This window comes from Dendrobium catenatum, unplaced genomic scaffold (genome assembly GCF_001605985.2).
Source record: "Dendrobium catenatum unplaced genomic scaffold, ASM160598v2 fragScaff_scaffold_1557, whole genome shotgun sequence".
Classification (NCBI taxonomy): Eukaryota; Viridiplantae; Streptophyta; class Magnoliopsida; order Asparagales; family Orchidaceae; genus Dendrobium; species Dendrobium catenatum.
This window is the reverse complement of record NW_021320019.1, coordinates 4,045,084-4,072,007: the sequence shown is the minus strand read 5'-3', so window position 1 is coordinate 4,072,007 and position 26,924 is coordinate 4,045,084. Positions and strand designations below refer to the sequence as shown.

The 26,924-nt window shown below is 40.1% G+C and overlaps 1 protein-coding gene across 1 annotated transcript in view; it reads right to left on the bottom strand.

Annotated features, from left to right (window-relative positions):
- The window catches only part of LOC110114055 (fe-S cluster assembly factor HCF101, chloroplastic), a 60,777-nt gene that overhangs the window by 13,298 nt on the left and 20,555 nt on the right, over positions 1–26,924 (bottom strand). The window contains exons 8-10 of the mRNA XM_028700605.1: positions 11,890–12,013; positions 11,095–11,219; positions 10,208–10,330 (exon numbers count right to left, since the gene is read on the bottom strand). Of these exons, the coding sequence (XP_028556438.1) occupies positions 10,208–10,330; positions 11,095–11,219; positions 11,890–12,013 (372 nt within the window). The remainder of the gene's footprint in view (positions 1–10,207; positions 10,331–11,094; positions 11,220–11,889; positions 12,014–26,924) is intronic.

The following is a 26,924-nucleotide window of genomic DNA, read 5'->3' as shown; positions in this document are numbered from 1 at the left end:
GACAGGAAGCCACTATGGATGAACTAAAAGAGGTCAACTTGGGAACTGAGGAAGACCCTCGCCCAACCTTCATTAGTTTTCTCCTACCCGAGGAGCAAATAGAAGAAATAAAAGAACTTTGTGAATTCAGGGATTGTTTTGTCTGGACATATGCTGAGATGTCTGGCTTATCCCCTGAAGTAGCAGTTCATAGACTGGCTATCAAACCAGATGCAGCACCTATCAAACAAGCTCCAAGGAGAATGAGATTGGAGATTAAAGAACAGGTGATCACAAAAACGAAGAAGCTTATAAATGTAGGTTTTATTTGTGAAAAAAAATATGCCGATTGGATCACAAATATAGTTCTAGTGAAGAAGAAGAACATGTAGATTCATATATGTATCGACTTCTAGGACCTTAACAAGACATGCCCGAAAGACGACTTTCCGCTCCCAGAATCAGAACTTATAGTTAACAATACTTCCAACTATGATTTATTCTCTTTTATGGACGGATCGTCAGGCTACAACCAAATCAAAATAGCGGCTGAGAATGAAAAGTACACATCATTCAGAATGCCCATCGGCATATTCTGCTACATAATCATGCCCTTTGGCCTGAAGAACGCTGGTGCCACCTACCAGCGGGCGAAGACTCACATATTTAATGATTTGATATATCAGAAGATCGAGTGTTATGTAGATGACATTGTTGTCAAAAGCCTTGGCCGAAAAGATCACTTAAAAGATCTCAGAATTGTATTTGAAAGGATCAGAAAATATGATCTAAAGATGAATCCCCTCAAGTGCGCTTTCAGAGTCTCCTCCAGGAAGTTTCTGGAGTACGTTGTTCGTCATCGAGGAATCGAGATCGACCCCAACAAAATCAAGGCAATTATGGAGATGCCACCTCCAAAGAACCTGCGACAGCTTCGCTCGCTGCAAGGACATCTAGCTTTCATTTGGAGATTCATATCAAATCTATCGGGTAGGTGTCAGCCATTTTCAAAGCTAATGAAGAAAGACATACGCTTCAAATGGGATGCAGAATGTCAGGAGGCGTTTGACAGTATCAAGAGATATCTATTGAATCCGCTCATTTTAGCAGCGCCAATCCCGGGGAAGCCTCTTATACTGTACACGGCAGCACTGGAAGAATCCCTCGGAGCATTGTTGGTCCAACATAATAAAGATGGCAAAGAGAATGTGCTATACTACATCAATCGGATGTTGATTGGAGCAGAAGTTCGCTATTCTCCAATTGAAAAGCATTGTCTGGCACTGATTTTTACTGTCCAAAAACTCCGTCACTATATGCTTTCTCACAAAATCACCCTGATATCGAAGATCGATTCGCTAAAGTTCTTAATGACAAGACCAGCATTGATAGGTCGCCTAGCCAGGTGGGCAGTACTATTAATACAATTTGATATCATGTATATGCCACAAAGGGCGGTGAAAGGTCAAGCGTTAGTAGATTTTCTCGCCGCACATCCAATCCCGGCAGATTCTCCGCTAAATGACGATTTTCCCGATGAGCAGATTATACAGGTCGAGGAAGAAAACAAATCACAATTCTAGGAGATGTACTTTGACAGGGCATCATCTATTAGATATGCCCGACCTCCAAATATTGCAAGGGCCCGAGCCGGCATTGGTTTTATTTTTGTAGCACCTGGGAGAGGCATAATGAGGTTCTCATTCAGTTTGACTGAAACTTGTACCAAAAATGAAGCTGAGTATGAAGCTCTAATAGTAGGGCTGGAGATTGTGATCGATGTCAGAATCCAACATCTCCAAATCTTTGGTGATTCTCAGCTCGTGATAAATCAGGTCCTCCGTATTTACAAAGTTGGCAAAATTGAATTGACCCATTGCCATCGGCGAGCCCTCGAGCTTTTGAAGCAAATACCAAATATTTAAATAGCTCGAGTTCCTCGAGGACAGAATACTAAAGCAGATTGTCTGGCCAAATTAGCCAAAGAAATGGCTAGTATTAATGAGAGGCCTATATTCATTGGAGTTTACACTCGTAGGTGGTCTTGGAGCCCGCTCTATTACAATTCCCGAGGGCAAAAGAAATACCATATTCAAGACGGCAAGATAAATACCAGTTGACCCTCAACCTCTCCATCAAATCGTTGTGGAGAATTATTCGGAAGAATACCATAGCCAAGAGATGTAAAGCTAGTCAAGCCTTAGAATCGTGGTGGCATTGTTTAGATATTGAAGTCGAAAATGATTGGATGCAGCCATTTATTGACTACTTCAAATAAAACAAACTCTCAACAGAAAAGTTTATGGCCGCATAAATCCAAAAAAGGGCGTTGCGATACGCATTTGTCAATGACACTTTATATGAACGAGCTTTTGATCAAATGTGGCTTAGGTGCCTAGAGACCAAGGAAGCTGATAAAGTTGTAGAAGTCTATGAAGGATTTTGCGGAGCACATCAGTCAGGTTCTAAGATGGCTGCTAAAATCAAAAGGATGGGATATTATTGGTCAACCATGGTCAGAGATTATATTGACCACGCAAAGAGGTGCCACGAATGTCAAATCCATGGTGATGTTATACATCAACCACCAAATCCTCTGCACCCAACAGTAGCATCATGGCCATTTGAATGCTGGGGCACAGATATAATCGGACCAATAGATCCGCCGTGATCAGTAGGACACCATTTCATTCTGGCAGCGACGAACTACTGTTCCAAGTAGGCAGAAGCAGCTCCATTCAGAGAGGTCACATCTGAGCATGTGATCAACTTCTTCACCTACAACGTTGTCTACAGATTTGGTGTACAACACCGCATAATCTCAGACAATGGTACCGCATTCAAAAGTACAAAAATTTACAAGTTCGTTGATAGGCACAAAATTAATTGGCGATATTCATCCATATATAATCCAAGAGCAAATGGTTTGGCAGATGCCTTCAACAAGACACTAGTGAAATTATTGAAGAAGATCCTCACCAAGAGAGTGGCACACCAAGATGGCAGAAGCTCTATGGGCATACCGTACAACCTACAAGACTCCAACTAAAGCCACTCCTTACTCTCTAGTGTTTGGTGTTGAAGCCGTATTACCATTAGAGATTGAACTACAGTCGCTTCGGGTAGCAATTCAAAATGATCTCACTCAAGAGCAAAATGCCCGAATCCGAATGGAAGAGCTCGATGCACTTGATGAACTCAGGTTACATGCTCAACAAAATCTAAAAATCTATCAAGGAAGAATGGCAAAATCCTTTGATCGGATGGTGCGTCCTCGGACATTTCAAGAAGGGGAATTGATCCTGATGCTGAGAAGACCAATCATCGCACACCGAAAAATCAGTGGAAAGTTTATATCCAACTGGGAAGGCCCCTTCGTCATTGAGAATATGTACCAAGGAGCGTATCAGTTGATCGATCTAAACGGTCAGAGGCCTATGCTGCCTATCAATGGCCAACATCTAAAAAAATATCATGCATGAAAATTCCATGTCTGATGTACTTTATAATGAGGAAAATGTTATATGCATATTTATTAATGCACGTCTATAATTAAAAATTGTCTTGTATAGCAAGAATGCATTTCAAAATCCCCCATCAGATTGCGGGCATTTTAAATATTTATTCGGGTTAACATCTTACTGTGTGCCAAGATCCTCAAATAAATATTTAAAATCTCAAAGATATAAAACCTATCCAAAATGTCCCTACGAGACAGGGCATTTTAAATATTCATTTGGGTCGACATCGTGCTGCATGTCGAGATCCCCAAATGAATATTTAAAATCTCAAAATTCTCAAATTTATTCTACTTTGAAATGTCCCTACGAAACAGAGGGGCATTTTCAATATTTATTAGGGTCGACATCGCACTGCATGCCGAGATCCCCGAATAAATATTTAAAATTATCAATTCAAATATTCTTTTGTGCTAAAAAATACAACGATTTCTTTTTCAGAATATATATACGTGATCTTCCAAGAGTTAGAGACACCACCTTCTCCAACGTACCAAGGTTTAAAAGTCAGGAAAGACACTTTTGCAACTACGCACTCCAACAAATTTAGCCAGAAAAGCTTGAAGTCTTTCAACTGCCTGAAGCTTAAGGTTCGAATGGGTGTAAAAGATCGGATCCAACATGCTCAAATATGGCCAGATCGCTGGCAGCTCCGTCTACTCAACAAGTCATAAGAAATGCCATAGAAGCGGAACCCCCACTTCGTCAAACCGTTAGTAGGGATTGTAGGAAGCACCAAGGCAAATTTGACTTAATAAGTTCAAGTGATCGTAGTCTACAAAATTCTCCTAAAATAACTGGAGAATCAAAGTTCCAGTGGGAATGAGGGATCTCGAGCAACTACCGAAAATTTGTAGGCTCCAAAGTTTTCAACTACCAAGGAGAACTCCAAATCTACCAACTTCAGTGAAATCAGCATTGGGAAGCGTGTTTCTCATAGCTCAAGTTTGAAGCCTGAATGGGTGTAAGAGGTCGGATCCAACAAGCTCAAATATGGCCGGATCGCTAGCAGCTCCATCTACTCAACAAGCCATAAGAAAGGCCATAGTAGAGGAACCCCCATCTCAGCAACCAAAGGACAAAGAGCTATTAAATCTTAACTCTCATAATCTGATGAACTAGATTGACTCAGATTAAAGTCTTCTCAAATGGTTAAGGATTAAGATACTACATATATTTGGTACTATCAACCAAATCCAGAACCTGCAAATTCTTCAACAAGTCCACCAAAGCACAAAAAAAATGACCGAAGAAATTATCCTAAAAGTTCACACAAAGCCTAAGGCTGAATGAAAAGGATTCGTCATCAATAAGTCCGCTATGCACAAAGCTCTGGACCGATGACTTTTTGCCACCGACCTAGTACAAACCTAAAGGGTTTAGGTCACCGGCATCTACCCCTTCATCAAGCCCGCCAAAGCTAGAAGCAAAGGGCAAAAGGAATGCAAATCCTCTGACAAGTCACCAAAGACAAATCAGATAACCCTTCACCAAGTCCACAGCATAAAGCACTAGGCAGAAGGAATCAAAATCTCAGGACTCAAGCCAAAGCTATGGAAAGAGTATCCTGGATAATATATACAAATGTCCCTAGAGACTGTGGGCATTTTAAATATTTATTTGGGTCGACATTAAGCTGCATGCCGAGATCCCTAAATAAATATTTAAAATTTTATCAAAATACAACCAGATGATAAAAGAACGTTAAGCATATACAAAAAGGCTATAAAATAAAGTGATCGTGATGAATGAAGAGAATAAATTGTGGCGATATTATCCACTGGCGTCAACCTACAAAACCAGTACATCAACCATTTATGGATACATCTAGAAGAGCAGTGGAGAAAGAAAATAATGTGACATCCAAGAAAGCTTTTGGAGATCCACTAAAAGATAGTGTACATCCAAATAAAATTTTAGAGATCCACTAAAAGAAAGTAGTGTGACATCCAAGAAAGCTATTGAATATTCACTAAATGAAAGCCCTAATGTGACATCTAGAACAAAAATCTAGAGATCCACAGAGTCAATCTGCATATAACAAAAATGGCCCACTCCAGACGCCTACCACATTTGTTGGGGGGGAGGGGGGGCATTTGTTGACCTGTTGTATCGAAAACAGAACAAAAAAAATATATCGAATCCTTACTTGCTCTCTGCCCCCGCACGTCGTCGCTGCTCTTCCCACGATCTTCACGAAAGGCTCGCACGACTTCGCATCATTTCATCGCACGACCTTGCATCGATAAAAGACCAGCGGAATGAAGCCTTCGGGTCTGGCTCTTTCTCCCTCTCGCTCTTCTCCCGAGCCCGTCTCTCTCTCTCTCTCTCTCTCTCTCTCTCTCTCTCTCTCTCTCTCTCTATATTTCTCCCCTCCGATCGCTGCTTCGGCCCCGTCGTGCCCGGTCGACTTCGCTCCTTTCACCGACTCTCCCTTCTTGTCTGATCGGAAGAAAGCAACGGGAGCTCGCTGTGGAAGGTAACTTTCTCCCTTTCACGCACTCGCTCGGCCAAATCCCATAAATCCACCAAACTGAGGGACTTAGTAAATGCGGGATTTAAGCCATAAGTCCTTAAATCTAGGATTTACCCATCGCCGAGATTTAACGCATGCACCAAAACCATTCGGCTGGATTTAGCATAAATCTGATTCAATTCTAGCTGTAAATCCGAATACCAAATAAAAATCCTATGTGATTTTCTCCTCCCGAGCATTTCTTCGACCAAACCCAGTAAGTTAAAATTTAATTAGTTATAATAATTATTAATTATATTTAATAATTATTTGATTAAAATTATAATTTATTAATTAATTATAATTAGTTATTAATTAGTAATTATAATTATCTGGTTAATTATAATTAATTTCAGTTAATTATGATTAATCACCAACTAATGATAATTATGATTAATTTGCTAATTATAGTTTATCAAATTGAGCGTGGTAGGAGGGAACCCGGTGCGACACCTATGACGAGGTGAACGAGCAACTCACTGCCTTCCTGCCTCGAAATGCATGTCGGTCCGGCAAACCACCTATACACACCTTTATTGAGCGTTGTAGGAGAGAACCCGATGCGATACCTATGACGAGGTAAGTGAGCGACCCCTCGCCCTCCTGCATCGACATGCGCGTCGAGCTGGCAAACCACCTATGCACACCTTTGTTGAGCGTGGTAGGAGGGAACCCGGTGCGATGCACATGATGAGGCTAGGTAAGCCTGGTGCACTCTTTTCTTAGCATGGCCAGAATAATTCATAAGTACCCCCGAGCGGGGGTAAAGCAAACTGCTCTTTTCTTGTAACAGGTACTGAAGACCCCATGCAGGATTTTGTTGCGCGTGGTGGGAAGAAAGATCACGGCCGCGGTGTTCTCGAAAGAGGACACCTACCATGCACGCCTTTATTGCGCTGGTGGGAAAGGCCCAGTTTTTCGTAGTTTTTCCCTAAACAGGGGAGACGCTGGGAGGCTGCCAAAATTTTGGGTAAAATGTTACTATACTCGGACCTGTTTGAACTCAAAAAAATAAGAGCCTGGACTCAAATGAGAAAGAGCAGTGGACTTGAACCTGAGCAAAACCTAAATGATTTGTAAAGTTCAAATTCACATCAAAACTAATACCAATACCACCTGAGATTGGTAAAAGGTGGACACAATGCAGGTGTAATAAACTCCTACGACAATCCCTATAATTGCCTATCGATTGAAGAAGACGATATTAGAGACCAATAATGGAGGACCCGCCTCTACAAGCAAATACATCAAAACTACCACCTGAGATTGGTGACAGGTGGATATGATGTAGGCGACAATGGCTCTTCTACAAACACTTCCAGGAGGTCATAGTGGATACAACGATTCCCTGTAAATGAATACTTGTGAATAACAATAGTGAATTGTAAGTATAATAAACCACTGTTGACACAAGTACGGATATCACCTATGACAGTGGTAATCAAAATCTTCAGGTACGTCGGGTGCAAGGGCAACCCGATATATGAAAGATGACACCCCCTGGCAGAATGGAAAAGATGTTTGAGCAAATTCGAACTAAACTCCCAGGTATTCCAAAATTCCTTTCTGATCCAACACTCAGGAAGAAAACATTCATGGTATCCACAAACACCAGAAATGACAAATCCACTACATTGGTGATCTCAAAAAGAGATCTTTTCAAAGCAGCGAACTTCAGAGTCCAGAAGAAACCTTCCCCGGTGAATAAGAAAAGGGGAGTCAATATCAAGACCATCCGCCTCCGGATCTGCAACACTTATACAAACAGACAGAAGGCGTCTACAATCTACAACGCACCGCCACCGGATCTGCAACACTTATGCAAGCAGACAAAAGGCGTCTACAATCTACAACGCACCGCCATCGGATCCGCAACACTCATATTAGCAGACAGAAGGCATGTATAAGCTCTCAAATGAAATGTTGTGTACCCAAATGGTGATTACTTGCACAACTACAATCATTTTGGTGTACCCTTGCACGTGCACTATAAATTGTATACACATAGGTACACTAAATGGGAAAATACAATCTCAACCTGCATGGGCCCCGACGAGCGTGTTATTGGTACACATATGACATCTAGGGATGCTACGCAGGTTGATAAGTGAATTCAAGTTCGAACTCGATCCTTCTATGCGGATTAATAGGAGTCGACAGGGTTCGATCTTTCAAACAAATACACGGTTATGGCGACCGGTGAATTTGTTTTAATACATTTATATTAGGCCTTCAAGGTCTACAATCAAAAGAATTCACTAACAAAGGTATGAGGCCTACGAAACTCGATATTCTATCGGCGAGTTGATAGGGTCGACAAGGTTCAAGCTTCAAATGGAAATAACCCTCTACACTCCGATGATGGCCGTGTTGAATACAAATCTCAACCGGAGGGGTCCATTTTAAATGATCCAAGCTCCACCCAAAAATCTCAAAATCATCAAAAATCTAAAAATATTTAAAGTTGAAATAAATCCATTAATATTTAAAGCAAAACCCATCCACCCTCCGCAACAGTTTGCCGAGGTGGACAAATTAAAAAACTACTTCTGGTCACAAATAGTCAAATGTCTAGTCGAAAATATCACTAGGATTCATTCTCAAACAATCTCCTGCCAATAAGGACGTGGCACATGTCCTCTAACCAGCGATTTTGCCGCCAAATGACAGTTATGACCCGGGCCCTTTGAACCGAGTGATTTTTCCGACAAATGGCACCACGAAATACCGGTTATGGCTAGAGACTACGTTCCTTAACGGCATCAAATCCTTGAGATATGAATCAATAGGATATGATCGATAGGGCATAAAGTCCTCTGTTAGCTAAGGTAGATTCAAATTTGTCCCCTTAAACAAACATTCACCCCAGGTCTATAAGGTCCCCTTGGACGAAGCAACTCATGGCTGCCGACAAGGATCCTTCTGTCAGGTTGGGTCGACTACCTCCTCTGACTAGGTAGACCAGGGATCATGATGGCCCGGGACGACGGAACCATGGGATCTTGATCGGGTCCATCATCCATTCCCCCACCATTCGCTTTAAGTGCAAGATGGTGCAATTTCTATTTTAAATATTAAAATTTACAAATTCTCCAACACTTCAAATCTAAATGTCCATTGCTGCTACTATATGCCAGATAACACGTATTTACTACGTATCTGATTGATAACTAGCCTTAATCGAAAGTTCTCTCATGATCGGGAGGGGTAATTAACTATAGGGGCTTGCGCCTATAGGAAACCAGAACTCAGATCATAAAGTCCTCGCAAAATGAGGGCGAAATCTCTGGGTAGTGTCTTATCTACAAATCCATCTGCCTTCCAAAATTTATCCCGGAACTTAGTTCGTTAAAACTCCCTTGCCAAAAGCAAAAGCATAAACAATCATGCGCGGCGGGGAGGCTGGGGCCGAATTTTCGGAGCCCACATATGGGCATAACTACAACAAACATCGTATGCTTCATTCTCATCTTTATACACAACATGTAATACTAATGAAAGTGTAGAGAAAGTGCTTTAAAGCACAGAGAAAGCACAACAAAAGCCAGTTAATCTGTAGTTCTATCATTTCACAGCGCTTTCACTGAGTTTTAACTGTGCTTTTTTATTACGCTTTCACTAAGCTTTATATATATATATATATAAATATATTTAAATGCTCGTCAATCCGCTCATTGATTATTCGTCATTCACGCATGTTGAAATTTGCCTCCCTAAGAGCAATTAGATGGAATTTTCATCGATTTTCTCGTGCTAGCACTCGGGCAATAGGTTGTTTCAAGCATTATCGGCTAATGTCGTATAAGCTTGTGCGGCGTGTCAACAGCCTATTGTCTACCTCGTCAACTATCCTTATATTGCTCGATGGATAAGTTTTAAGGGTTAAGAATGTCATAACGAAAACTTCATAGTCGAAAATGAACAAGAACAAAATGAAAGCAATAAAAATAGACGCAATATTTGAAATGCAAAAGAGAAGTTGAGTAAGTGATACAAATCATAATAAACTTAAATTCGACAACTATTTTTCTTAACGAGGCCTACAAATAGTTGATTTTAGTTCTAAACTTTGTTCAACAAGAGCACTAAAAACAGAGATTTCAAGGGGTACTGGTATCACGTCAATCACATGCTTAGTGATGTTTCAGTACGGTGATACCAGTTCTAGAATAAGAATTCAAGTTAATGCACTGACCTGGCTAAATCCATCAGGCCATGTTATTGAAACTGCATAATTTCCCATGGGCCTGACATCTTCGGGCTCAATATCTTCTGGAACATCACCAAATTGCAGCTTTTGATCCCCAGTCCATTCATCCTACATCAAGATATTCCACTGTTGGTTTAGAAGAACTTCAAATAGAATTTGACAAGATTGAGATATCAGAGAAAATGTGACCCATTATTTTAGGCTATATATGGTATGCATACTGCCATTCATTTGAGCATAAATCCCTTGGAGGATAAATAAATCTTTCTTTCTTTCGTAACAAAATTAATTTCCAATTTAACTTCTGGAAAAAGAAATAACATATGCTAAATGCTTCAATCTGATCATCTGTCCGTGGGGCTACAAGAAGAGCTCATTTTTTCAAGTTTGATTCTATTTGATCTAATAGTTTTGATTTAGACTAATTTTACAAGCTCTCTTACTAAAAGTGCTAAAAACAAAGATGGCCTCGTTCGATTATGTTTACACACACATTATATATATATATATATATATATATATATATATATATATATATATATATAGTGCATGCTCATATTAATGCAAATATATTAATATGTATAAATGTATATAAATATATATATTTGACTGCATATATAATCTATAATTTATGCAAGCCTTTTAAGTACGTTTCCTGTTCATGAGAAACTCATTTTCAGCTTGATAACTAGACAAGCCAAACAAACAAACAAAATTTTACTCATTTAACAGGCCAAGCCGAACAACCTTGACATCACTTAGGCCCGGCTTTTTTATACCCCGCTTTGCAAATAAATCATATTTAATAGAATATCTAGGCATCTCCAATAGTATAACATACATACTACACTAAAATGGATTAGTGTACACACCACACTCTGAGCAGAGCGGTCATTCCGTCTTACAGTTGCAGGATGCAGAAAAAATTCATCATCCGAGCCTGGTACTCGAACTCGGATTGCTCTGATCAATTTATCATAGAAGACTGCTGTTGAAACTGAAAAAGATAAACACTTCCACATAAAAAAGGGCAAGCATAAATCTCTGTTATTAAAATAGAGCAAGTAGCATTCCATAGATTTCCAGTTTTCTAAATCGATTATGATCGTACTTGCCAAACAATATGACTAATGCATCTGATCTTTAGTACTATCATGAAGGTCATTTTTAGAAAAGGGTTTGACGCAACCCCCAAAAAAGAGGTGTTTGAGTAATCTAATTAGAAATTGTACTCTAGATTGAGGTAATTTATGATTAGCCAAGATTGAGGGAATTTAATTAGCACTGCATTTATTAAAACAAATAAATTAAATGAACCATATTTTAACAGCACTACTATTAGAATGACACTGGTACATAGATTGGACTACTATCCAAAAAAACATTGAACCAAATGACCTGAAAATGGTTCAAATATCAAGACATTCTATTTCCCTATCCATTCATGGTACCTCAATTTCTATTCTGAATTGCAGAACAAAAGAGAATTGAAAAAATCAGGGGCATTTACCGTGTCATATTGATAGCACCAAATTTAAGTGTATCATAACATTATTTTGAAATAACATCCAAAAATAATTAACTCGTATCTGAATTTTTACGTAAACAAACTTTTGATACAAAAATAGAAACGAAAGCTTCGAAAACATCACATGAGCTTCACTAACCTTGCTGACGAATTTTTGCACATTGCTGAACAACACAAACCCCAAGATTTTGAAATGTCCTGGCCACCTCACCTTGAGGATCAGCAACTACTTCAGGCATACCACTATCTCCTGAAGCTGATAGCTGTCAAATGAATCCATACCTCCAATGCGTATTATTGCAGAATTAGATACAAAACATGCATAGCAAGCAAACAACATACAAGAAAAGCAGATAGAAAGCCATAACAAAGCCAATTAAGATATTATTTCATCACTTCCAAAATGTAATCGCATAGCAAATATTCAGTTGCAAGAATCCATGAAAACTAGCTCCATTTTGGACAACCTATTTAGATTGTTTAAATAGGCGTTGAAGACTTTTAATACAGAGTAAAAGAAATGAGATTACTTGAACTTCTTGGCTTTTGAAACTTGGAACTACAACTCTCTAATTTACATCTACATTCTATATGCTCATATATACTTGAGAGTTCAAACAACGCTAGGTTTCTATAAGTGCATCAATAATCAATAACCTTATACCACAACGTAATAGCATACAAACTAATCATATATAGCTTAATGATTATTTTACTAAATGGAAGGCTTCTCATCAGTCTGACCACCAATTCTCATTGATACGCAAAACAACAATTAGGCCAATTATCATTGTCATTCACCAAGCTGTAACATTCCATAGTGCTTAGTTGATGACCAGTCCTATTACTTTGTGGTTCATAACTCTTAGCTCCAGTAACTTCAATGCATACTGTAGTAAATTTGCATATAAAAAGTACGGCACAATTTATTTGCAAAAAACACAAAAAAAAAACATGACAGAGCGATCTTTAAGGCTGTTTGGATATTGGCTTAACACCCATTGTAAAATGTAGAAGATAAATTCGGAGGAAGTAAAGTGCAATACTCCATGGTGTTTATTTGGCTAAAACACAACCCTATTTATGGAGTTTGACAAGGAGTACAAATTAGGATGGAATAAACCACACCTAGGTGAGAAAGAAAAGAAAATTCTAAACTATGAATTAAATAAAAAAACAAATAAATCAGCATAAGCCCCAAGCTCCAAGTCAACAATCCATTTGCTACGCATGGTCATGTCACCAATCCAGGGGCTATGTTGACACTCTCCCATTACTGTTGCAGCTGCCATGCCATCTTTCACTGCCTGCCAACTACATTTGCTCCTTGAAATCAACCTTTAAGTGACCCACTAGTAATTAGTTCCTTGGATACCGCAAATATAATTAGTTCTTTCTTAATTTAAAGAAATGATAGCATCTTTAACAATCCCACTTGAGCCAGTTCGAACATCCAACAAACCAAATTTATCACTCAATTTTTTAAATAGGGGTCTAGTCAATCCTCTGATCAAAACTTCACCATTTGATCAAATGAGTAAATATATTAAATACATACATCCCTCCCCAGTTAGATTTTTTCTTTAATAAAGTGTAGATATATCTCCACATGTTTGATTCAATAATCCCTTTGACGAATGATCTGAGTTCTACTTCAACAGTAATCCTTACCATAACATTTTATTTTTGCTTCTCCATGTTATAAAGATACCCCACACACATGCAATATCCAATAGTGAATCATCTATCAACTATAGATCCAACTAATCAACATTAATATAGGTTTCTATGATTATAGAATCTCCTTAGTAAAGAAAATTTCTCTCCTGGGGCACCCTTCAACGTATTTTTGAATCTTAGAGATAGTTTCATATGTTTGTCATAAGAACATGCATAAACTAACTTACTAAATTGAAAACAAAGGCTATGTTAAGTCTGATATGAGCCAAATAGATCAGTTCCCCCATCAACCACAAATATCTTTCTTTATCTACTAGAGAACTGAAGCTAGAATCACTCAATTTATTGTTAGGACTTAGGATCTGTTGGAGTGTCAATAGGTTTACTTCCAATTAAGCCAATTTCTTTTAAAATAATTAGAAAATATTTTTTTTTAGAGATGATGACTTAATATTGATTCCAAGATATTTTCATTTGATAAAATAGCTGAGATCCCAAAATTTCTAACTCTTCTGCCTATTTTTTCTTCAAGCTACTTATCTACAAATCATAATCTCTAGTAACATGAAGTAATCAACATACAAAATTAATATGGTAGACTTACTATCCTTGTGTTTGTAGAACAAGATGTGATTAGAGTGAGATTGTTTGAACCCTTGCTAAGTCACAACTTCTGTAACCCTTTCTAGCCAAGCTCAAGATGATTTTTTAGATTTCTTTAATTTGCAAACTAAGTTTTTTTGTTCAGAATCATTGATTCCTGGATCCGAATCCATGTAGTCTTCCTTATTTAAAGTCATCATTTAAGAATGTGATAGGAAATACTTGTATGCACAAGTAAACCTAACCTAAATCAAGTATCTAAACAAAGACAACTGCTGTCCTGTGGGCTCCGAAAATTCGCCCTCGACCTCTACTCGCTTTTCTTATTCGGCGAGGGGGTTTTAACGAACTAAGTTCCGAGGTAAATTTTGAAAGGCAGATGGGTTTGTAGATAAGACACTACCCAGAGATTTCGCCCTCATTTTGCGAGGACTTTATGATCTGAGTTCTGGTTTCCTATAGGCGCAAGCCCCTATAGTGAATTATCCCTCCCGATCACGAGAGAGAACTTTCGATTAAGGCTAGTCATCAATCACTTCGTTCTCTTTTTTTTTATGGATTGAACCTTGTCAACTCTGTCGGGCTGTCGACAGAGGATCGGGTTTTACAGGCTTTGAGCCTTTATTAGTGAATTCGTATTGCTATAGACCTTTGAAGGCCTAATATGAATGTATTGAAACAAATATTCTGGTCGCCACGGCCACATATTTGTTTGATGGTTCGAACCCTGTCGACTTATATCGACTCGTATAGAAGGATCAGGTTCGAACCTGAATTCACTTATTGACCCGCGCAGCATCCCTAGACGTCACGTGTGTACCAATAACACACTCGTTGGGGCCCATGCGGTTTGAGAATGTATTTCCCCCTTTAGTGTACCTATGTGTATACAATTTAGAGTGCACGTGCAGGGGGTATTCTTTAAATAGACGCCTTCTGTCTGCTTGTACGAATGTTGCAGATCCGGTGGCGTAGCAGCTTCTGAATAAAATTGTTCGCTGCTTCGTACAGGTAGACTGTCGTGCACTATTTGTATGATTTGCGCAGGTAGATTGTAGTGCATTAACTAATCTCCTGCCTTTGGTCATAGGAGCTTACACTTATTGTGGTCTTTTGATATTCTGCTTGTATATGACATTTAATACATATGATGGGTCCTCCACGACGGTCTGTAGATGGTTGTACTTGCTACAATTCGTCCATCCTTGTTCGTGGAAAATTACTGTATTTGATCAGCACTGAATTGTTATTGATTGTAGGAGTGTCATTGTTCTTGCATCCTATCCACCTTTCATCAATCTCAGGTGGGATTTGATGATTGCATTTGTTGTAGATCTTTGATCCTTGCTTGTAGAAGGCTGATGTATTTGACTAATACCGAGTGACTATCAACTGTATGGATGATTTAGCATCTACCGCACATTAATCGTCATCACCCATAAGTAGACCACTATATGAGTAAGAACTCTTCCATATTTGCTTGTGGTCAGTATGGTGGACTTGCGTCGTTGATCTTTTCTTGCAATCAATTATATATACCCTTCCAATTTCATTGCTTGCAAGATTGAAAATGGTTGTCGATGTTCTGATGTTGGTGGTACGAGTGCTATTTTGTCATTGCATTCATCCTCTACGAATTTCTTTATCTTGCAAATGACTAGAACATTTTTAGTTAGTGTAAGCCATAGAAGTTTAATGCATTGCTCCATATCTTTCATATTTAAGATTCAAATGATACTAGTTTTCCTTTTTCGCTTTGTGGAGAATTGGCTCATTTGATTGGACTTGGATTGTCATCAAACATGGTTGTGTTCCTCACAAATGTACCATCTACTACTACATGTCTCTCATAAGCGTACATTCTGCTCTGGTGGACTCCATTCATCTTGTAGGCATGAATAGTTTAAATCTTGCCCTCATCACTTGTAGGTGAAATAGACCCAGCTTTGGTATTTCATTAGCCCCAATGATTTACAAAGGTTTGATACGATATTTACAAATCACTTTAACTTCGTTGTTCATGAGTGGCATGTTAGGAATTTCTTATACATGAGTACTTGCTTGCTTTGTATAAGATTTGAATGACTTGAAACTTTCTTAGTTAGGATTTGCATTCAACTTGAGATTCCATCATTTTCAAGTCAAGTTCTTTATGATTGTCCCAAGTCACAATCTTGATTCATTCTTCTTTCAAGTTTAGGTTGAATCCAAACCAAAGTCTTCTTCATTCATGTGAATTTCATATAGTCCAAGTTCTTTGTTCAAGCTCTATGTCAAAGTTCACTCATTCATTTGAGCTTGGTTCAACTCAAATGCTTCATTTAGAACCAAGTCCAATATCTCTTAGTTTCATTTTAAGTACTTTATATTTTCTTCAAATTCAAGCTTAGTCCACCATGATGAAGTTCAAGTTATCTTGCTTTAACTCCTTTGACATGTTCATGTTCAAGTTAAAGCTCCTCGCTCCAAACTCATTTGAGTTCAAGATCTCGTTCCAACTCAAGTCCAATCATGAGTTCAAGTTCATATTCTTCGTTGTCTTGTTGAGTTCAAGTTCAAATCCTTCCTTTTTATTCAGGTTATGGTTCAAGTTCATTTAAGTCCATTTGATTTGAGTTCTGAGCATAGTTCCAAGTCCTTGATTGTTCAAATGTGTCCACATCTTTGTTCTTGCATGTCATCCAAGTGCAATCAAGTTCAAGTTCCAAATCGTTCTCTTGAGTTCAAATGAGATCCAAATGTAGCAATATTTTACCCGAAATTTCGGCAGCCTTCCGGCGTCTCCCCCGTTTAGGGGAAAACTACGAAAAACTGGGCCTTTCCCACCACACTAAGAAAAGCGTGCATGATAGATGCCCTCTTTCGAGGACACGGCGGCCGTGTAATTTTTCGATCCCCCACCACGCTAAGAAAAGCGTGCATGGGTATTTCTTTTGTAAAAAAAGTATTTTTTTTTATTTTGAAAATATTTTGTAAGCAAGGAAGTTATTTCCCCGCAAGCGGTACTTATGGGTATCCCCGCTTCGTCGTGCGCATCGCACCGGGATCCCTTCCCACCACGCTAAGAAAAGCGTGCATAGGCGGGGTTTCCAAGGCGCTACGAACTTCGAAGAAGGAATTTGGGTGATTACCCGCTTCGTCGCAATCATCGGGATGCACTCCCTCCCACCACACTAAGAAAAGCGTGCATAGGTAGTCGTTTTGTCTCGACGAGTGCGTTGAAACGAGTTCTCGGAGTTTTAGGGTTTAGAAAGATTATACCTGCGCAGGATCATCGGTACGTTGATTGAGGGAGGAAAGAAGGATTTTTAAATATCCGAAATAACTAGTAAAATTAATTTGGGTAATTATTTTGGGTAATTATAATTACCCAAAATAACTAGTAAAATTAATTATAACTAAGAATAGTTAATTAGAATTAATAATTAATTAATTATTATTTAATAATTAATTAATTACAATTAATAAAAATTAATTGTAGTCAATTTCATTAAATAATAATCAATTCATAATTAAAACTAATTAATTAAAATTAGTTAAATTAATTACTAATTAATTATTATTAATTAATTTGCAATTAGCATTAGAATGGATTTAGGTTAAAATCCATTAAACAGAGAGCCTAGCTCTCTGTTCCATGTGTTCGGCAGATTTGCGGGGTTCAGCCGAAGAGACTCCCGAAAGGGAGAAAGTTACCTTCACGGCTAAGCGAGCTCCAGCCGTTGCTTTCGATCAAAATGTTGTAACTTCCGTTCCAAGAGAAAGGGAAAGCCGCCGAAGGAGGTCTCGGTAGGGCAGGAGATCGGTGGAGGAAGGCTTTGGGTAGGTTGCTCTTCCTCTCTCTCTCTCTCTCTCTCTCTCTCTCTCTCTCTCTCTCTCTCTCTCTCTCTGCTTGAGCAAGGGACCGACACAGACAGTCGAAGGGGGAGCGACGGGTTCGGTCGCCTGGAAGAGGAAGAAGGATCGTGGAAGCAAAGAGCTCGTCTTGCGATGGGGAAGAGCAACGTTAGGGGGAAGAGCTTCGGGACAGAGGAGAGGGAGTTCGGTCGTGTGGAAGAGCGTCGGAGAGTGTGGTTTGGAGTCGAGAGCAGAAGTGCTCCTAGAACGAACCCTTCGTTCGTGTTTTAAAGGCAAAGGAAGGAGCGGGATCGAGGCGAGCTCGCGGGATTTACGCAGAAGATGCGGAGAAGCGACGCGAACGGCGCCGATTTCAGCCGGATTCGCGGATCCAACGGTTTACAGGTTAGCTGATTTTTTTTTTTTTTTGTTCTTTGGATAACATATTAAGGTCAACATGTCCACAGCATAAAACAGCCCAAAACAATGAGAAATCTGAGAGATATCCGTAGGAAATCAAAGCAAACACTTATATTCCACTAATAGATGAAAAGCACTTGCAAGATACAATTTTCCTTCAATTCGAGAGGAAGGAAAAACTCTCCACTATCTCCAGCAACGCCAAGAGCCAAAAACCAACCCTAGATCTCAAATAAAAGTCCAATTCAAGATGAGAGCCAAACTCTGATCATAACTCCTAATTAAAGACAAAGGAAAATTACAAAATACCTAAAACAGCCCTTCATTCAAAAATTTCCCTCTCAAAATCGATTTAACCCCAAGTGAGGCCCACAGGGGCTTCCACCCCTCTTGTTTTTTCCACCCAGCCAGGCCTCCGCCTGGAATAAACTTGGACCGGTCCTGGTTGGACCAGTCCAGCCGGCCCCTCCTAGGCCGGCCTAACAGTACTCCCCTCCCAAAAACTCACCTTGTCCTCAAGGTGAAAGTCTGGGAACTGTTGCTTCACAATTTCATATGGCTCCCAGGTGGCTTCATATTTGGGAAGATCCTTCCATTTAATCAACACCTTGTTTCCCTGTTTATCAACCCTCACCCCTTCAAAAACTCACCTTGCCCTGCATTCTAAAGAGTTCCTTCCAAAACTGACAAAGGAACACTTTGTCTCTATCTGACACAATTGAACCTGGGAATCCATGTAATCTCACCACTTCTCTAATAAATGCTGCTGCCACTGAGACCGCGGTGTACGGGTGTCGCAGAAGGACGAAATGTGCATACTTACTGAGGCGGTCCACAACTACCAAAATGACTGTGAATCCCTCTGAGTGAGGTAGGCCGTCAATGAAATCCATGAACACTTCCTTCCAAACTTTGTTTGGAAGTTCCAAGGGTTGGAGTAGCCCTCCGGGTGCCATCGCCATGTATTTATTTCTTTGGCACACCTCACACCTTGCCACCAGCTCATCCACATCTTTATGCATACCCTTCCAATAAAGCTCCGCTGCTAGCCTCCTATATGTCTTCTGAACTCCTGAATGGCCTCCAACAGCACTGCCATGGAACTCCTGCAACAAGTGGGGGATATGTATGGAAGTTCGTGGCATCACAAATCTCCCTTGATATAATAGTCTCTCTCCCTCAATACAGTAACCCGGATGGCTACTCTTGTCTTTCTTCAGGCCTTCCCTGATCTTTCCCAACTCTTTATCCCGCTGGCTTTCTTCCTTGATGGCCCCCCAGTCAACCATCAGGGGTACTGAAACTGTCGACTCCTGAAACTCCCCCACACACCTGGATAAGGCGTCAGCCACCTTGTTTTCAACCCCTAGTCGATATTGAATCTCAAAATCATAGCCCAACAGTTTTGACAGCCACCTCTTGTGTTCCTCATTCATAATCCTTTGCTCCAGCAAGTATTTCAGGCTCCGCTGATCCGTACGAACAATGAAATGTCTACCCAACAGGAAAGGGCGCCACTTCTGAACGGCTAAGACGATGGCCATCAGTTCTCTCTCGTACACTAACTTCAATGCGCCCTGGTCAATAGCACCTGGCTGAAATAAGCTATAGGCCTATGATTCTGCATCAACACTGCTCCCAATCCGTATCCTGAAGCATCGGTCTCCACCACGAATACCTGGCTGAAATCTGGGAGAGCTAGCACTGGGACGGTCGTCATGGCCGTCTTCAATCGTTCAAAAGCCTGGGTTGCCGCCTCTCCCCACAGAAAATTATCCTTCTTTAGCTGCTCCGTCAATGGCCAAGCGATGGAACTATACCCCTTTACAAACCTCCGGTAGTATCCCGTCAGTCCCAAGAAACCCCTCAACCCCCTGATGTTCTTGGGCATGGGCCATTTCTGCATTGCTTCAACCTTTGACTGGACGGCTGCCACTCCCTCTTGAGACACTACATGTCCCAAATATTCCACCCTAGACTGGGCAAAGCTGCACTTCTTTAAGTTAGCTTTCAGCTGATGTGTCTGTAGAATCCTCAAAACCTCCTTCAGATGCTTCAAATGTTCCTCCTTGATTTGGTTGTACACCAAAATATCATCAAAGAAGACTAGCACAAACTTCCTCAGGTGCTGCCTGAACACACTATTCATCAAGGACTAGAAGGTAGCAGGGGCATTAGTGAGCCCAAATGGCATCACCAAGAACTCATAGTGCTCCTCGTGTGTTCTAAACGCCGTCTTCTGAATGTCCCCTTCCTTCATTCTGATTTGGTGGTAGCCCGACTTCAGATCCATCTTAGAAAACACAACTGCTCCATGCAGCTCATCTATTAACTCACCGATCACTGGAATGGGGAATTTGACCGGTACCATCTCCTTGTTCAGGGCCCTGTAATCCACGTAAAATCTCCAGCTCCCATCCTTCTTTTTGACGAGTAAGACTGGACTAGAGAAAGGACTCACACTAGGCCTGACGATCCCTGCTTCCAACATCTCCTTAATCAGCTTCTCAATTTCATCTTTCTGAATTTGGGGGTAGTGGTATGGTCGAACACTGATCAGTGACACTCCCTCTCTCAGAAGGATGGCGTGCTCCTGCTCTCTATGTGGCAGCAATCCCTGGGTGGCAGGAACACCTCCCTATATTGTTGTATGAGTGGTTGCACCACCAGTGGAATGTCTCCTTCCCCCATACTGACCCTCTCCAAACATTGCAGCTCCACCAAAAAACCCCCTCCCACCTCCTGTATGGATCTGATCATGGATTTGAGAGATACGACTGCCCTTGACAACCCTGCATCCCCCTGGATCAACTTCCTTTGCACCTCTATCATCAGTTCCATCCTTAGAGCACCCCAGTTGACCTTAGTCTCCCCCAAATTCTGTAGTCATTTCATCCCCAAGATGATATATGTATTTCCCAATTCTAAGGGGAGAAAATCCTCCCTCACCTGTAGCCCTTGGATGGTCAAAACCACTCCCCTGCAAACTCCTCTCCCCATCTCCACCTTCCCCGTGCCGTGCCCATCATCACCCCATAGCCCCCTGTATCGACTAGCTCCATCCCCAACTGGTCAACGATCTGGGAAGAAATGAAATTGTGGGTTGCCCCACTATCGATCAACACCAAAACTTCCTAGTCAGCTATCTCTCCTCTTACTTTCACAGTGTGACTCAGAGTGAATCCCACTACCGAGTTCAAAGAGGCTTCTGCTACATCAAGATGCAACTTCTCCTCCCCTTTTGACCCGCTCCCACCTCCCTCCTCGTCTTCCTCATCTTCGCAAACGAGGAGAACCTGAAGAGTTCGGTCCTTGCACCTGTGTCCGGGCATGTACTTCTCATCACATCGTAAGCACAACCCTTTTGACCTCTTCTCCTGCATCTCCTTCTCGGTCAGCCATTTGAACTGTCCCCCGTTTCCCCCTCCTCCAGTTCTATCCTTTGGTGCTTCCTTCAGACTCCCTGAGGTTGCCCCCTTTGAAGGCAAGAGGGTAGAAGTCATCCAGTACGACCCCCCCCTGAATAGTTTCCTCGAGCTACCCTTTCAGATTTCTTCTGATCTTCCACAAACTGTGCCAGCTCTATTGTCACACCCCAGTTTGGCTCACCCTCTACCACGAACTGGAGTATAACAGAGAAAGATTTCAACATCTCAAACTCCACACTTAACAACAGGAAGCATGTAATATACCTTATTGAACCTCAACATAATTAAAACACATACAGAGCTCTACTAAAACTTTTAAAATTCATTCACATACCCAAAAGTCTTTACACCTAGCATTTAGATCTCTCTTTAGATCTCTTTCACCCCAAAACGTACTTACATTAAAAGAACGGTCACCTCTTTTTATTATCCCAAGGGCTCCTTCCCCTTTCATGCAGTACAACCACTGCTAATGAGCTTGGCTCAATGAAATACGCAAGCAAGTTATAAAAAATAATAATGAACCATTAAGAAACACCATAACTATGATAACATAATTAAAACACATATTGAAATGTCATATTGAGCCTGAAAGTGCCTAGCAGTATTATTTATCTTACCAAAACTATTCCACATCTTTAAATAAGTTATAGAATGGCTATAAGCTTTTGCACTATTCAAGTTTCCAATTCAAAGTTGGGTCTAATTTCCCAACTTTTAGAATGGAAGTTGTTCTCTCATTCAGGGTTAAGTCAAATTTTTCAACTTCTAGAATTAAGAGTGTAAGCTTACCTCATCAGGTCTTTCGCCTTTACTTGTGCGGGCCTATCCCCCATATATAACTTATTTCACTTTTCATATAGTCATCCTTTTAGAGCTAATGACATATGCTTTTGATGATATGTTGCGCTTTAGCTGCTCTTCAGTTACCCTTTAGCTTCCCTTTAGGTGCCCTTTAACTGCCCTTTAGTTGCCCTTTAGGTGCGGTTTTGGTGCCCTTTAGGTGCCTTTAGGTGCCCTTTAGGTGCGCTTTAGGAATATTTACCCTTTTATGCTTACTACATCATTTACATTGCTAAAGATTATCCTTTACATAAACAAATTCATACATAAACAACCATATTCATTCAAATAACCAAAATAAACTAGAATACATATGATCATAAACATAATGAAGATGGAGTGCGATAATAAAACATTTATTAATTCTTATAACATTGTTTGGGTATCTCACCTCGGTATCCCGATTCTTTCTTCTTTTCCTTATGTAAACAACCCTCACTAAACTTCCTCATTCAACACAACACCTTTTTTCAAATTTTGGTCACCACTGTACCAGTTCATTTCTCTATATTCTTGAATTAAGTAACCACCACCTTCAGCTATATTTTAGAAATTCCAAAATTGTAATTCAACACAAAGATTACAAAAATTGCTATCTCAAATTTTTAAAAGCTTAAAACTCCTACCTCAATTTCATTACATGATAAATCAGCTACCACGCTTGAAATTCCCACACACAACCCGCCTCTTTCAACTCCAGTTCTCCCACGGCTTGCAGAGCTTCGTCTCTTGAATGGGAAGAAAAAATAAAATGAAAGAATGGCTAAAGGTGTTGCTAATATAATAATATAATCATTCCACTAAAAGTACATTCTTTATTATAATACTATATACTTAATTCCACTAAGCCACTATACATTAATGCTATCCGTTGGATGAAGTATAAGAGAGATCAGCCATTGCATGTCAAGCTAAGTGGATATCCCCACAAGAAGCAAAAGATTCTCCTGATGTTATCACAGGTATGGACTTTATTTATGTTAATGAATTCCTTTATGATTTAAGAGTAAGATGAGCTTTATGTTACGTTACATGCATGGTATTTAGGAACAATCTTTGTATGTAACAAGCCTGTTAAGGTGTTGTTTGATACGGGAGCATCACATTCTTTCATTTCGGAGGAGTTTGTTAAGTCCGTTGATTTGTCTTCCTCATGTATGCTCAAACCTTTATTAGTCTTGATACCCAATGGGAGTCAGTTGGAAACCAACAAGGGCTGTCATGTGGAGTTGATTGTAGGTGATAGAAATTTGGGTGCAGATCTTATGTTATTTCCCTTAACGGAATTTGATGTGATCCTAGGAATGGATTGGTTGTCTTGCCACTTTGTGACCATAGACTGAAATAAGAAAGAACTTAAATTTTGTATGCTAGGGGAGAAAGACTTTAAATTCATAGGGGAAAGAGGCATAATTTCCATGATAGTCTCTTCTTTGGTGGCATACAAATTGTTGAGGAAGGGTCATGAAGGCTTTCTAGCTTATGTTAAGGAGGAGAAGAAAGAAGATAGGAGATTAGAGGAGATACCTGTTGTGCAAGAGTATCCAGAAGTGTTCGCAGATGATTTACCTGGCTTGCCTCCAAGCAGGGAGATTGATTTTACCATTGAGCTTGTTAGTGGAGCGGATCCTGTTGCTAAAGCCCCTTATCGGATGGCAATAAAAGAGTTGAAGGAATTGAAAGATCAACTGGAAGAGTTGCTTAATAAAGGATTCATCAGGCCTAACACTTCTCCATGGGGTGCTCCTGTGCTTTTTGTGAAGAAGAAGGATGGGAGTTTAAGGCTTTGCATAGACTACAGAGAATTGAACAGGCTGACCATAAAGAATAAATATTCTCTTCCGAGAATTGATGATTTGTTTGATCAGTTGGAGGGTGCCTCTATGTTTTCCAAGATAGACTTGAGATCAGGATACTATCAGCTTAAGATCCGAGAAGAGGACATAGCAAAGCAGCATTCAACACTAGATATGGGCATTATGAATTTGTGGTGATGCCATTTGGACTTACAAATGCCCCTGCAGTGTTTATGGATCTCATGAACAGAATCTTCAAGCCATTTATCGATCTATTTGTGATAGTGTTCATCGATGATATATTGGTGTATTCCCCAAATGAAGAGATTCATGCAATGTTAAATGCATTGAAAGAAAATGAATTGTATGCTAAGTTCTCCAAATGTGAGTTTTGGTTGAAGAGTGAACTTTTTGGGACATGTGATTAGCAATGGAGAGATCTCTGTGGATCAGCACAAGGTACAAACTATAGCAGATTGGCCCCGACCAGCTACCGTGACAGAGATCAGGAGCTTTTTGGGTTTAGCTAGTTACTACAGAAGATTTGTTGAGGGGTTTTCTCGAATAGCTATGCCATTATCTAGATTGACCCAAAAGGCAGTGAAGTTTGTATGGACAGATCAATGTGAAGAGGCTTTTCAAAGGCTGAAACAGTGTTTGATGACTGCTCCAGTGCTTACTATTCCTTCAGGGACAGATGGATTTCAGCTTTATAGTGATGCCTCTCACAAAGGGCTGGGTTGTGTACTGATGCAGAATGGAAGGGTTGTTGCCTATGCTTCTAGGCAACTAAAAAATCATGAAAGAAACTATCCAACCCATGATTTGGAGTTAGCTGCAGTGGTTTTTGCCCTGAAGATATGGAGACATTACTTGTATGGGATTAAGTGTGAAGTATTTACCGATCACCCAAGTTTAAAATACATCTTCATGCAGAAAGAGTTGAATTTGAGGCAGAGAAGATGGTTGGAGCTTATCAAGGACTATGATTTGGATATCCAATATCATCCAGGAAAGGCAAATATAGTAGCAGATGCCTTAAGCAGGAAGACTTCTAGTACCAGTTGGATGATTACACAACAGTATGAGTTGATCAGAGATTTGGAGAATTTAGAGATTTTTGTAGTTCAACCCAATGTTGCAGAGTTTGTGGCCTTAAATCAGATGACCATTCAGTCAACATTGAAGGATAGAATAAGGGAAGCTTTGCCACAAGATGCAGAATTTGAGAAAGTCCTAAATTTGGTGAAGGTAGGGCATGTGGAGGAGTTTGAGCTTGATGAGGATGAGCTACTGCGGTATAGAGGCAGAATTTGCATTCCCAATGTTGGAGACTTAAGGAAGGACATTCTTCAAGAAGCTCACTATTCAAGTTATATCATTCACCCAGGAAGTAACAAGATGTACCAAGATTTAAAAGAATACTTTTGGTGGCTAGGGATGAAGAGAAGTGTAGCAGAAGCGGTGGCTAAGTATATAGTTTGCCAGATGGTTAAGGTAGAACATCAAAAGCCAAGAGGTTTATTGCAGCCTTCACCTATATCAGAATGGAAGTGGGAAGATATAGCCATGAATTTTTTGCTTGGATTGCCTAGATCTAGAATTGGCCATGATGCTATATGGGTGATAATTGTTAGGTTGACCAAGTCGGCACACTTTTTACCTATCAAGCAATCTGATGCTGTTGAGAAGTTGGCAAGTGTTTATGTTAATGAGATTGTTAGACTTCATGGTGTACCAAGATCGATAGTATCAGATAGAGCTGGGAGATTTACCTCTAGGTTGTGGAGGAAGGTTCAAGAGACAATGGGCACTAGACTTACTTTCAGTACAACCTTTCACCCTCAAACAGATGGTCAATCAGAGAGGACTATTCAGACATTGGAGGATTTACTCAGATTATGTGTACTAGATTTTGGTGGCAAATGGGAGACACATTCCACTGATTGAATTTGCTTATAACAATAGCTTCCAAGCAAGTATAGGTATGGCACCTTATGAAGCTTTGTATGGAAGGAGGTGTCGAACTCCTTTATGTTGGGCTGAAGCAGGAGAAATAAAGATCATTGGAGCTAATTTAGTAGATGACGCTACTGAAAAGATAAGACTGATTCGTGACAGATTGAAGGCTGTGCAAGATAGACAGAAGAAGTACTATGTGCCAAACATAGATCTATTGAGTTTGATGTTGGAGAGTTTGTATTTCTCAAGGTTAGTCCTATGAAAGGTGTGCAGAGATTTGGCAAGATTGGGAAACTGAGTCCAAGGTATGTTGGCCATTTTGAAATTTCAGAGAGAATTGGCAGTGTGGCCTACTGATTGGTTTTGCAATCTCACATGAGTGGAGTACATAATATATTCCACATCTCTTTCTTGAGGAAATACATATCAGATGAAGCCCAGAAGATCAGTACTGACTCAATAGATATCCAACCAGATCTGACATTTGTAGAAGAACCTTAGAAGATCATAGAATATGATGTTAAGAACTTCGAAGCAGAGAGATTTCTTATGTTAAAGTTATGTGGAAGCATGGATCTGAGAAAGATGCTACTTGTGAGAAGGAA